The sequence below is a fragment of the Carettochelys insculpta genome, chromosome 2 (assembly GCF_033958435.1).
Source record: "Carettochelys insculpta isolate YL-2023 chromosome 2, ASM3395843v1, whole genome shotgun sequence".
NCBI lineage: Eukaryota > Metazoa > Chordata > Testudines > Carettochelyidae > Carettochelys > Carettochelys insculpta.
This window is the reverse complement of record NC_134138.1, coordinates 207372347-207384983: the sequence shown is the minus strand read 5'-3', so window position 1 is coordinate 207384983 and position 12637 is coordinate 207372347. Positions and strand designations below refer to the sequence as shown.

Below are 12637 nucleotides of genomic sequence, written 5' to 3'. Positions count from 1 at the left end.
GCGGAGTGCTGAAATTTGACCTTTTCACCTGTATGTACAGTCTGAGTGCCGGTGACACTTTCTAAAGTCATTAATTGTTCTACTTACAACAGCTTCATTAATCAATAAATGCAAATGCAGAGCATTACTGTTTAGGTAGTGGCTGGTAGCTTTAGCTGGTCTTTTGTTAATCCACAGGAGGCCTGGCTTTGCACAAGCTTCCGGCTATATGGGAGAGGAGAGGTGGGGTTGAACTCCCACCTTGCATGCCAATGAAAATCAGCTTGCATGTCACTCTTGGCACCTATGCCAGTTGTTGAGGATCCCTGGCCTAGTCTATATGGTCAGAAAGGCAACTTTTATTCTTAACTTCCTTGGCTTGCTAATTTGACTTCTGGTGCTAGTCCATGCTAGAATTGTGAAAGTAATACCTATATTGCACATTATCATTCTAATGAACTCTTTATGTAGCCAAAAACGTCACTCTTATGGGTATGTGCAGAACATGTTATGGCTGGTGGCAAATATACTGCATAAAAATTCCCCCTTTCCAATATTCCTCATCCCTTTCTCCATCAAAATAAAATGTAAAGAGGAATAAGTAATTTATATGGTAAAGGTAACTTTACAAAGAGCTTACATGAAAGAGCTTTGTTTGGAAAGAAGCATATACAAACCTACTGCAAAGCTGTGACATATCGCAACATATGCAGGCATACAGCCATGTGTGTACAAAGGATCACTTTTTACGGTGTGCACTCATTACTGTAGTTCTACATAAACTGATGATTTAAAACTGAATTTTCATCTTAATGTCCAAAGAATTTTGGCTGTATTATAAGAAGATGGAACACAAAGACACCAGTACAGCTATTCACAGCCTGTTTCATGGTTTGCTTTTTCATGTTAACACAGATGTATTCAACACTTAAGCCAGAGAAACACGAAATAACTTAATGAAGAAAAACTAAAGTAATAATTCAAATAAAGAATAATGCCATCTTCATTGAAGTGAATTTATTGTATGGGTAAAGAAAAAGAAAAATAATGCCAGATACAAGTCTGAGAAGTCTTAGTCCAGATGGTTTTAACACACTGAGAAAGGGCACATTTGAAACCTATGTTATGGCCAGACAGAAAGGGGGGGCTAATAATCTGTTATTTTTTTTATAACTTCATCTTTGTTTAAAGCAAAGAAATTACCAAGAAATGTGCTGCTCACAGTACTTTTTGCAGCCGAGTTGGTCCCAGGATATTGGGGAGGCAAAGTAGAAGTAATGACATTATTGGACCAACTTTAACTGGTGAGAGAGACTAGCTTGTGACCTACAAAGAGCTCTTCCAGTGCTAGCTTTCAGAAAAAAACCTTCCCCTATGTTTTCTTAGAGCTACAATTTTATATAATGACAATTCCTCACAACATGTATGGTCCATAACACTTCTGGTTTCAGCCTATTCAGAATCCAGACTCGGATGTTTTCAACTAGTTTCTGTTAGATTACTGCTAATGGACCGATCGAAGTCCCACATCTGAAGAGCAACACACTGGAAAAATTCAGGTCAAAATCAGAATGCTACAGTTCAGACACATCTCTAGTACTAAACATAGTAATAACATTTTGTAAATTTAATTCTATACATTTTAAAAGAAAACTAGCTCTGACCACACCAAAATGTAAAATTAGGAAAAAAAACAAGCTTCCCATAAATCCAAGTATTTCTACAGAGTTTTCCACAGGTTCACAAGGTAAATATGAAAGAAATAAGGGAAACAAAAGGCACATGAAATAACAGAAAAACAAAACAAAAGCTAAAAACAAGAGCCAAGATTAATTCTTTGTTTCCTTTGAAAAAGAATGGGCCTCCAATACAAATATCACCTGGTGCAAGCCAGAGGCCAAAATAAAAAGACATACTATGCGCCAAAAAGTGCTTAGTGTTCAAACAGACATAACAATAACTGAATCATGATCCTGAAATGGAAACGTAATACTCAGTGGATAATCCTTGGCAAGAAATCCAACACAAGTAGTTAAGAAATCATTTTATCCGCATATGTTTACAATGCTGTAATAAAATTTTGTCTTAGTTTTTTGTTATTGTTGTTGTTGCTGCTTATGATCGATCTCCAAGGAAAATTACCTTCTGTTTGTTTTTTGTTTGTTGCAAAGACATATTTTTTTTTCTGCTTAGACAACTTGAAAGACTTCCTAATTCAGAAACTTTGGCCATTGTGTAAAAATCTGACTAGTTATTGAGATTAAAATCTGAGGTGAAGTAGAACCTCATTTTTAAAATGGAAGTATAGTTTTGACCTATCACAGGGACAAGGACAAACCTTTCAATATCCAAATGACAGAGCCAATAACTTTTTATAAATGTCAAACAAAATGTTTATACTTGGGTCCATAATCTCAACACCAGGATGAGGGGGGAGGGCGCAAACTGATGATGCAAAAGACCGTGTTCAGCATTGCCAGGTGTGCTGTTAATTAGGTGATACTGAACTATACTGTTGGACTGGCTATGTTTAGGCATTAATTCTGTTGTACATTTTGAAACATGCCATGAGTGCTTACAGCATATGGATAAATGTTCTTTTTTCTGGTATGGGCAAATCTAAACAAACTGTTTTATTTCTTTGCTCTGCTTTGCAGCATGAGTTGCCATTCTCCTGAACTAGTTCTTCACTGACCACAACATGAGTCGTTTTTAATCTCCCACATCCCCTGAGAGTTTTCTTAGGATTTTTTACTTTGAGGACTACTGTCTCCATTTCACGGTAGCTCAAAGATCCATAACTCTCAGGATAAATACATTCATGTGTTTTATATAAAAAAACTTGCATAGCCCTTCAGATAGACTGCAATGAAACAGATGTAATTCATGACCCTTTGGGACTTTTCTGAACTGGGGAAAGGGAGCAATTATTTAACACAGAATTGTCTATTTATTCTCTCTATTTGGTCTGCTCTTGTTCAAGAACCTATAGGTTGATGAAAGCCCACCAGAAGCCCGCTGGCCATCCATTAAAAAAATAAAGTACATTACAATTATGCTTTGAACAAAAAGAAGAAACATACAAAAAGAACCCCCGAGTAGAATGGGGTCTGCAAACAGCAACAGCCAAGAAAAGGGAAGGAATAACTCACCATGATAAATTGTTGCAAAGGGAAGACAATTTGATAGCACCGCTCAAATCACAGTCCTTGGAAGCCCATATTCTCTTCTCCTGCCTGTTCTCTACTCAGGCCTCCACCCCACACTGGGGAGAAAATGAGGAGGAGGAAAAAAAGCCAAGAGACTTCAGGAATTGTGAAATAAACAAGAAGATCTTCTTGTGCCAACACTTCTAAAAACATCCACTAATAAAGCTCCCAGAGGCAAGCAAGAGGCAGAAACACTAGCTAGCACACAGTGCTGTACCAGCACGTTTCGGACAATGTTAAGAGACACTGACTACCTTTCCCTTTATTGCACAAGCTCCACCTCTTTCCTCACCTCACATTCTGCCTAAGTTTGCTCTCTGTTACACCCAGGCAACCTCACTGGCTAAATGATGACAATATCTGCCTCTCTGTTGGCCATTGTCCCAGCAAAGATTTTTACTGAAGTTTTAGGGGCATCTCACTTCTGCCCCTTTCCCATGCCTGGGGGAAAGTGAGCATCAGTCTCTGGATTCTTAATCTGAGCTACCAATACCCTGAGCCAGTTTCATGAAAAAACTATCAGTTTAATGGAAACTGGACAGCGCTGGGAAAATAAGCCTTTTAATGTCTAGGCTGGTGACCTGAAACAGCCCAAATCTGTAGGGAGAGATGATCATTGCCATCTGATGACAGTTCCGTGATCTATGTGAAATAAACCTGCTGATTTCTCTACTTCATTTCTTAGTGGACAAGTGGTGACACTACAAAACCACCACCACCATTGGCATAAATTAGTGTTCTCAGCAGAAAGGCTACAATCTGAATGAACTTGGAGATTTAAGGTAATCCTCTCCAAGGAAATGGCAAGGGATAATGCAAAGGGAGGTTTCTCCAGTATATGAGAACTTTAGCTACCAGTGGCTAAAGGATACAAATATTCATTAGCTCTTTTCTTCTGTTTATCTAGTTACTCATTATTCAGCCACCCACTGACATATTTTCTGACTCACTCACTCATGTTTTCACATGAATTTATTAATCCTGAAATGTGAAAAGTCATGCAAGACTTTTTATTAAGTTAGAATCTGCCTCCCCACACAGACTTTTTCATCATGTACTACAGTACAAAGAACTCACACCCAGACTAGCAGTAAGAAGAAATGACAAACCCCCCCAAAACAGAGCATTGTTGCTAACTCAGCTATTTCACACATTTAACCCAAATCTCCGTTTTCCTTATCCTCTTGTTTATACATGTAGCGCGTTACTGTAATGTGTGATTTGTTAATGCCAGATTATAACACATCGAGATATCCAAATATCTTCTTTACATATAATGGTTTTTCTAGATTATGTTTTGTTAGTCCATCTCATTTTGACTAATTTCCCGGTTTGTGCCCTTAAGCTATTTAACAATGATCTGTAAAACAGATGTTACCCACCACAAAAAAAAAAAAAAAAAGACAGTAAACATTAAGAAATCAACCACCCATGAGCTTAGGACAAGATTGTCACTGACCCTAAATACAGCCACAGCAAGTAGCAAGAAGTCATCAGTTGCTCTCCTCCCATCTGTACTGCTGGTCTGGATTCCCACATTCGATGTAGGGGGAAGCTCTGCAGGGCTTTTACTCTGCTCACCCGTGACTCTGGGACAAGCAGGCAGAGTAGAGCTGTCCTGGAAGAACGGGGGAAGTAAGCTGTCTCTTATAAAGGGCTCCCAGGAGCAAGGGAGAGCAAAGAAGGAACTGTGACTCACAGTTCTTTCCTAGAGCTGTCTGCTCTGGAGGTAGTGCAGCTCTGTTCACCCCAATGCAGGGCTAGATGTTAAACCTCCATTTCAAGGTGCAATCAGTATGTCTTGCTAAGAGTTTGACAGTAAAATAGGGACACACACATACACACACATTTTTCTTTCATAAAAAACTAAAATGGTAAGGCAGCTGAGTGAACACATCCAGTTTTTCCATACGTGTCTTTCTCCTCCTCTTGCTAATTTAGATAATTTTATCATCTGAGTTTCTAAGAAGGCAGAGCACCTTGCCAAATGTTCCTTACTGGCCTATCTTTGCATTCCTCTCCTCCTCAAGCAGCACTGCTGTATCGTGTATCAAAACAACCATTTACGCAGATTTGATACCCTGCTAAAAAGTACAGGTTACCCCTTGCTACAGCAATTTGAGCCTGGACTGGAAGTTGCCAGCTTGTTTTCATGGAGTACCTTTCACTTCTGAGTTCACTGTAAGGCTTTGCTCTCCTCTCCCCATGAAACCCTGTCCCACACGCTGTCACCTGAACTCCATTTTTGAACTCTTTTCCCTGCACTCTCATTAAGTGACCTTCCTTCTGGTGAGCAGAGCTGAACAGGATTCTGAATGTTCTCACTGAGGCCGCAGCAAGGCTAGCCCTGCTATTGGAGTTAGCAATCAGAGCTGAGAATTAAACCAAGGTCCCTAGCACTCAACCCTTGCCAATTGGGCACAGGCCTGTTCAGCTTCCCCCTTTTTATGGTGAATTTCAGTACACAGAATTCTAATATCATATTCCTATGCCTTCCCATCCCCACATTAACCTACTTTCACCCTGTTTCATCATGGTTGTTTATTACCCCTTAGCAAGTTTCATGACACTCATTTAACTCAGGAGTATCTAGGAATGTAGCTGTCATTCTTTCTGACCACTCAGCATCATTTAAAGTTGGTTATAAAGAACTCACTGCATTTATTCTCTACTTCTTGTCCAAGACCTCAGAGGAGTGACAAAATTACAGCTCCCCTCCATTTGTTATTAGATTTTGTATTAATCAAAAACTGCCAAAAGAGGTTTTTCCTGTGGTGGCACCAAAGTAACCAAGCAATACTCCTGTCTTTGCCTGATGATGTTAGCAAGTTTGTGGTAAGCTGTTAGGCTCTGAAATTCAGGGTTGGGACAAGAACACTTTGAAGACTGCCAAAATAGCTGAAAGGTCAGTCTTGCTCAAGAAATTAAAGCCCTTCTGACTATCTTCCAGAATTCTGGCAAAGAAAAGGGAGGGAACCAGAGAGACTCAAGAAAAATGGACAGAAGCCCAGCTTGAAGGTTGAGGCCAGAATGGTTTCTGGCTAAACAGGAGGGTTGGCAAGTAAACAAGTGAAGGCTTTATTACAGGCTTTCGTAAGCATCATTACAAATACTACATGAAAAATGTCAAGCCATTTAGATTTCAAGCCCCAAGATAGATTTACTCTCGAAACAGAATTATTTTGGTTGATATCTCTTCAAACATTTCAACTGAACGTCAAAACTTTTGGACAACTTTATCAAGTGAGAATAAAGGACACTGTTGACAACTATGAAATCCAAACATTTAATCCAATGCCAAAACTGGCCAAACACAGAAAAAGTCTAAGGCATATTTGATCCTCAATCAAAACCTCAAATCCTTACAAAGGAACTATGTTTGTAAATTGTCCTTCTGTGCCTAATACATATGCACACAAACAAAGGGTATGTCTACACTAGAGGGTTTTGTTGACAAAATTGGCATTTTGCTAGCAAAACTTGGGGAGCGTCCAGATTCTCAAGGCATTCTGCCAAGAGTAAATCAACAGAACACAGCACTCTTCTCAAGAGCCATATCCTGCTCCCTCAAGGCATAACTCCTCTGTCAACAGAGATCTGTCAACTGAAAGCTGGTCTGGACTTTCCAGGAGGCCCTCTGTCGACAGACAGCATTTACGGGACACCAGGCAGCACTGTCAGCTGTGCTTCCCGTTGGCCATTTTGCTAACAGAGCGGCCAGGCAGTCCAGCCACACAGAGTCAACAAAGCATATCGCTCTTGTGATATGCTTGGCAGTTTGACTGTGATCTGTCGACAGAAGATTTGTTGGAAGATATCTTTTGACAAAACCTTCTGTTGACAAAACGCTGTAATCTAGACATAGCCCAAGAGGGGTCCAATTTCTTAACCAACTCATCCTTCAGAAGTGTTTGAAAGTACAACATAAGTGTAGACTACTGCAATACTTTATTTTAAAAGAAACAGTTATGCAGAACAGATTGTTGCTGTGAAAGTAAGTTTAAATAAAGCATGAGTAGAACAACCTTCCCACAAAGGTCATTTCAATATTTCAAGAGTTCTTAAAAAGCACTCACATCAAAATGCAGAGATGTTTTTTCTTTCCTTTAAACACAGTTTTCAGTTCAACTCTCCACAACAGAAATATTCAGTGTAGAATCTTGTGTTCCCCTTGCCTGGTCTGAAACATAGAAGAAACGTCTGTTTCAGACTTTGCACACAAGTGTCTTCTTTGTGCATGTTTGAGGAGGTAAGTGGACCCACCTTAGACACTCCACAGCAGGGGAATAGTTAGACCTTCCACATGCTGCAGAACCATGCTACGTGGTGGCAATATGCTTGGGAAAGTATCGTGGAGATGAAGGGTGGCCTGAGACGAAGTAGAACATGACTAGTGAATCAGTGCATATCAACCTGCCTGAAATCCTCAGTGAGGGGGTATGGTGGGCTCCAGACACTGCTCCAGACCCAGCAATGAAACAGAGGATGTGTGGGTTAGAAGATGGCGAACCTTTTATTTTTCCTGCAAGCAAAGCACAATTGCCCTGCCTTTGCAGGGGGAACAGTCTCAGAGACGTAGCCATGTCAGTCTATAGCACCACAAATAACAGGTAGTCCTGTCGCACCTTAGAGACTAACACATTTATTAGTCCATGAGCTTTATGGGATTCTCCACTCATTTGAAGAAGTGGGTTCTATCCATGAAAACTCATGAACTAATAAATAATTTAGTCTCTAAGGTGATATAGGACTGCCTGTTATTTGTTGAGGGCAGGTGACAATAACTCTCAAAGGGTAGTGCTGGGTCGGGGAGGTCACTCACTGAAAATATCAAGCAAGAAGAGCCTGAACTATCTCGAGGCACGATCTGAGAAACATCACCCCTGAGAATCTAGGGGTGCTGGAGAACCAAATGTGCCTTATATTAGACTGAGGCTGCTGGCCCTGTTCAATGACCCTGTTACCACCGTCCGAGCAGCCTTCTCCCAGCCCCAGTGCCACGACTACTGGCCCAAGAGATGGCCTCATGAATGCCAGCCCTGGCTAAGCAGCCAACTTCCGGCACTGCTGCTGGTGCTGGTGGCCAGATAGCCGGTCAGCCCCGCAGCCACCGGCCTCAGCCCCTGCAGAGCAACTGGCTCCCAGCCACATTGTCACTGGCTGAAGAGCTGGCACTGCAGCCACAGGCCATGGCTGGGACATCAATCACCCTGGCCCTGCAGCATCTACCCCTGGCCAGGTGGCCACTGGCAGAGCAGGCGCTAGTTAATGGAGCATGCTGGTTATCCAAATTCCACATAATCTGGCTTTTACAGTATCTCTATTTTTAACAATGAAACATTAAGGATTCTCTCCTGTCTCCCAAATCTTCCTGCACTCAGGATGCTCTAATTACTCTTCAAAGTTATATTTCCTAACAGCTAAAAATAAACAGGCACCTTAAGCTATTCTTTCAGCTCATTTCCTCCTGTCACTCAAACACACCTGCAAGATAGGAAAGCTTTTCAAAGTACCAAAAACAGAAAAAAAATTAAGCTGTGAAAAACCTCAAGACACAGACTTACAAAAGTAATAGCTTCCTTTTGAATAAATCTAGAAAAAATAGATTGATGTTTAAAGAACCTGAATTTTTATACCATTTAAAAATGTAATGCATATGGGAAAACATGAATTATACAATTCAAGTAGAACTTCTGCCCCATAGATCACATTATGAGATCCGTTTACTGCATACAGGATGTAACTGGAATGAAACAATGGTCTCAGAGTCTGAAAACACATACAAACAGCATACATTCCACATTAGTTTATAAGTCAGCATTATACCTAAGATACATGTCCTCCAAAATTTTCTAATTATAGACTTTTGTTTCTTTTATGTTACAGGTCCATTATAGGCTATATGGGCTATGTCTACATTACAGACATGTTCCAAAAGAAGCCCTCCCAGAAGATCTCTTCCAAAAGAACTTTTTTGAAAGAGTGCGTCCACACACAAAAAGGCAGATCAAAAGAGTGATCTGCTCTTTCAAAAGAGAGTGTTCACACAGCCCCTGCTCTTTTGAAAGAATAGTCCAGGGATCGAAAAATCAGGCTCCATAAGGACTGCTCTTTCGAAAAAAAGGTCCTGCAGAGCGTCTACACACGTTTTCTTTCAAAAGAAGCTTTCGAAAGTGGGCGCTCTTCCTGAAATGGGAAAGGAAGAGTGACTTTGAGAGGAGCACAACATTCTTTCGACTTACCTTTGAAAGAACTCTTTTTGTATGTAGATGCTGCATGTAATCTTCCCAAAGAGACCTCTTCCTTTTTCGAAATCTTTCGAAAGAACTTGCTAGTGCAGACGCAGCCATTATGTGCAGTAAGCAGTTTAAACAGGCCATGCAATCATATTAAAGTAGAAGTCATCAACAAAATGCTGCTTGGCAAATGGTAGCTTAAACACTGGCATTGCAATAATATTTTGCTTTTCTTATGTATCAGGAATGAAACTATGTTCAAACTGAACATACCATCATAGTAAGCTAAATGTCAACCATTATTTAGCATTATTTATTTAAGGACACTAGCTTTCAACAAACTATGGGTCTAATCCTAAAAGCTATATGCATGTAAGCAATCCCGTCTCACTCATGCACAGAAAAAACAGTTTTTGGTTTGCTGGCAGTTCTAATAAACAGGTGAAAAAACTGCTTTGACGCCAACTGAACCAGAAAAATTAATATGTGAGTGAATTTAAAGAGGTGAGAAAAAATGTGTTTTGGATCAAATTATGCAACCAAAACCAAACTCTTTACTTTTATTTCCCGGGACTGTTTAACATAAGAGCAAAGGAAACAAAAGACTAGAGAAAAAGGATATGGTGGTGGTAGTGTGGCGTCATGGTTATAGGTTATTTTAGGCTGGGTCTTCCTCACTGAGTCTCTCTTGTTGAAGATGTGCCATCTTGTATAAAAGGGACATTATTAAGGGCCCAAAAGCAAGCTATCCTGCTCCGTAGGAAAGATAGAAAACATGGCAAACGACTGCCTTGGCTTAACCAGGAGATCTTGCATGATCTCAAAATAAAAAAGGAATCGTATAAGAAATGGAAACTAGGACAAATTACAAAGGACGAATATAGGCAAACAACACGAGCATGCAGGAGCAAGATAGAAAGGCTAAGGCATAAAATGAGCTCAAACTAGCTATGAGCATAAAGGGAAACAAGAAGGCTTTTTACAAATACATTGGTAACAACAGGAAGACCAAGGAGAGGGTAGGGCCATCGGTCAGTGAGGAGGGAGAAACAGTAACAGGGAATTTGGAAATGGCAGAGATGTTTAATGATTTCTTTGTTTCGGTCTTCACTGAGAAATCTGAAGGAATGCCTGATATAGAGAATGCTAGTGAAAAAGGGGTAGGTTTAGAAGTTGAAATAAGAAAAGAACAAATTAAAATTTACTTAGAAAAATTAGATGTCTGCAAATCATCAGGGCCTGATGAAATGCATCCTAGAGTCCTCAAGGAGCTGATACAAGAGGTATCTGAGCCTTTAGCTATCATTTTTGGAAAATCGTGGGAGACGGGAGAGATTTCAGAAGACTGGAAAAGGGCAAATATAGTACCCATTTATAAAAAGGGGAAGAAGAATAACCCGGGAAACTACAGGCCAGTCAGCTTAACTTCTGTGCCAGGAAAGATAATGGAGCAGGTAATTAAAGAAATCATCTGCAAGCATTTGGAAGGTGGTAAGGTGATAGGGAACAGCCAGCATGGTTTTGTTAAAAACAGATCATGTCAAACCAATCTAATAGCTTTCTTTGATAGAATAACGAGCCTTGTGGATAAGGGAGAAGCGGTGGATGTGGTATACCTAGACTTCAGTAAAGCATCTGACACGGTCTCACATAATACACTTATCAATAAACTACGCAAATACAACTTAGATGGGGCTACTATAAAGTGGGTGAACAACTGGCTGGATAACCGTACCCAGAGAGTAGTTATTAATGGTTTTCAATCCTGCTGGAAAAGTATAACTGGTGGGGTTCCGCAGAGGTCTGTTTTAGGACCGGTTCTGTTCAATATCTTCATTAACAATTTAGATATTGACATAGAAAGTACACTTATTAAGTTTGCAGATGATACCAAGCTGGGAGGGGTTGCAACTTCTTTGGAGGATAGGGTCATAATTCAAAAGGATTTGGATAAACTGGAGAAATGGGCTGAGGTAAACAGGATGAAGTTTAATAAGGACAAATGCAAAGTGCTCCACTTAGGAAGGAACAATCAGTGTCACACATACAGAATGGGAATGGACTGCCTAGGAATGAGTACAGCAGAAAGGGATCTAGGGGTTATAGTGGACCACAAGCTAAATATGAGTCAACAGTGTGATGCTGTTGCAAAAAAAGCAAACATGATTCTAGGATGCATTAACAGGTGTGTTGCGAACAAGACACGAGAAGTCATTCTCCCGCTCTACTCTGCGCTGGTTAGGCCTCAGCTGGAGTATTGTGTCCAGTTCTGGGCACCGCAGTTCAGGAAGGATGTGGAGAAATTGGAGAGGGTCCAGAGGAGAATGATCAAAGGTCTAGAGAACATGACCTATGAAGAAAGACTGAAAGAATTGGGCTTGTTTAGTTTGGAAAAGAGAAGATTGAGGGGGGACATGATAGCAGTTTTCAGGTATCTAAAAGGGTGTCATAAGGCAGAGGGAGGGAACTTGCTCTTCCTTGCTTCTGAGGATAGAACAAGAGGAATGGACTTAAACTGCAGCAGGGGAGGTTCAAGTTGGACATTAGGAAAAAGTTCCTACCTGTCAGGGTGATCAAACACTGGAACGAATTGCCAAGGGAGGTGGTAGAATCTCCATCACTGGAGATATTTAAGAAGAGGTTAGATAGATGGCTTTCAGGGATGGTCTAGAAAGTGCTTGGTCCTGCCATGAGGGCAGGGGGCTGGACTCGATGGCCTCTCGAGGTCCCTTCCAGTCCTACTCTTCTATGATTCTATGATTCTATCTGAATAGTCATGAGGCCAGGGAGAGTGAGAATAACTCTCTCATTCAGTGGCTGTGACACTATGCTGCAATGGAAAAGGCCACCCTGTTCTGTAACAGGCAGAGAAAGAAATTGAACTGGGTCTCCCGAATCCCAGAAGAGTCCCCTCATTGCTGGTTTAAAGGTTATAAGGCTGGTGGAAGCACTACGAGAACCTTCTGCTCCAGACATTTTGTGAATGGAAAAGGAAAAAAAAAAACCACTGGCCAAAGCCATTAGTTGAATCTGTGAGAAGCCTCAGGTTGACTGAAACTGCATTTTTCAGAGAAGAAACCATTTGTCCAAAATTTTCCCTCTGTTCTACTCACATAATCCCATTGGGTTCAAGCGGACTTCTTATATAAGCATGGGTAAATGACAGAGGGGAATTTTTACAAGATGGGATTCTTCTGGCTACAACCAGAAGTG

At 40.7% G+C, this 12637-nt stretch overlaps 1 protein-coding gene across 9 annotated transcripts in view; it reads right to left on the bottom strand.

Moving 5' to 3' along the window:
* THRB (thyroid hormone receptor beta) overlaps window positions 1–12637 on the bottom strand; it is a 300896-nt gene that overhangs the window by 113572 nt on the left and 174687 nt on the right. Inside the window, exons 1-2 of one of the 9 annotated variants that reach the window (XM_074984455.1) lie at window positions 7452–7489; window positions 7265–7368 (exon numbers count right to left, since the gene is read on the bottom strand). The exons of 6 other annotated variants lie outside the window; for them this stretch is intronic. Coding sequence is in view for 1 of the 3 variants with exons in the window: in XM_074984447.1 (XP_074840548.1) it covers window positions 3132–3134 (3 nt within the window). In the remaining 2 variants the exon portion in view is untranslated. Of the gene's footprint in view, window positions 1–3131; window positions 3242–7264; window positions 7369–7451; window positions 7490–12637 lie in introns of those variants that run through there. 2 more of the 9 variants (XM_074984454.1, XM_074984447.1) reach the window with 2 other exon arrangements.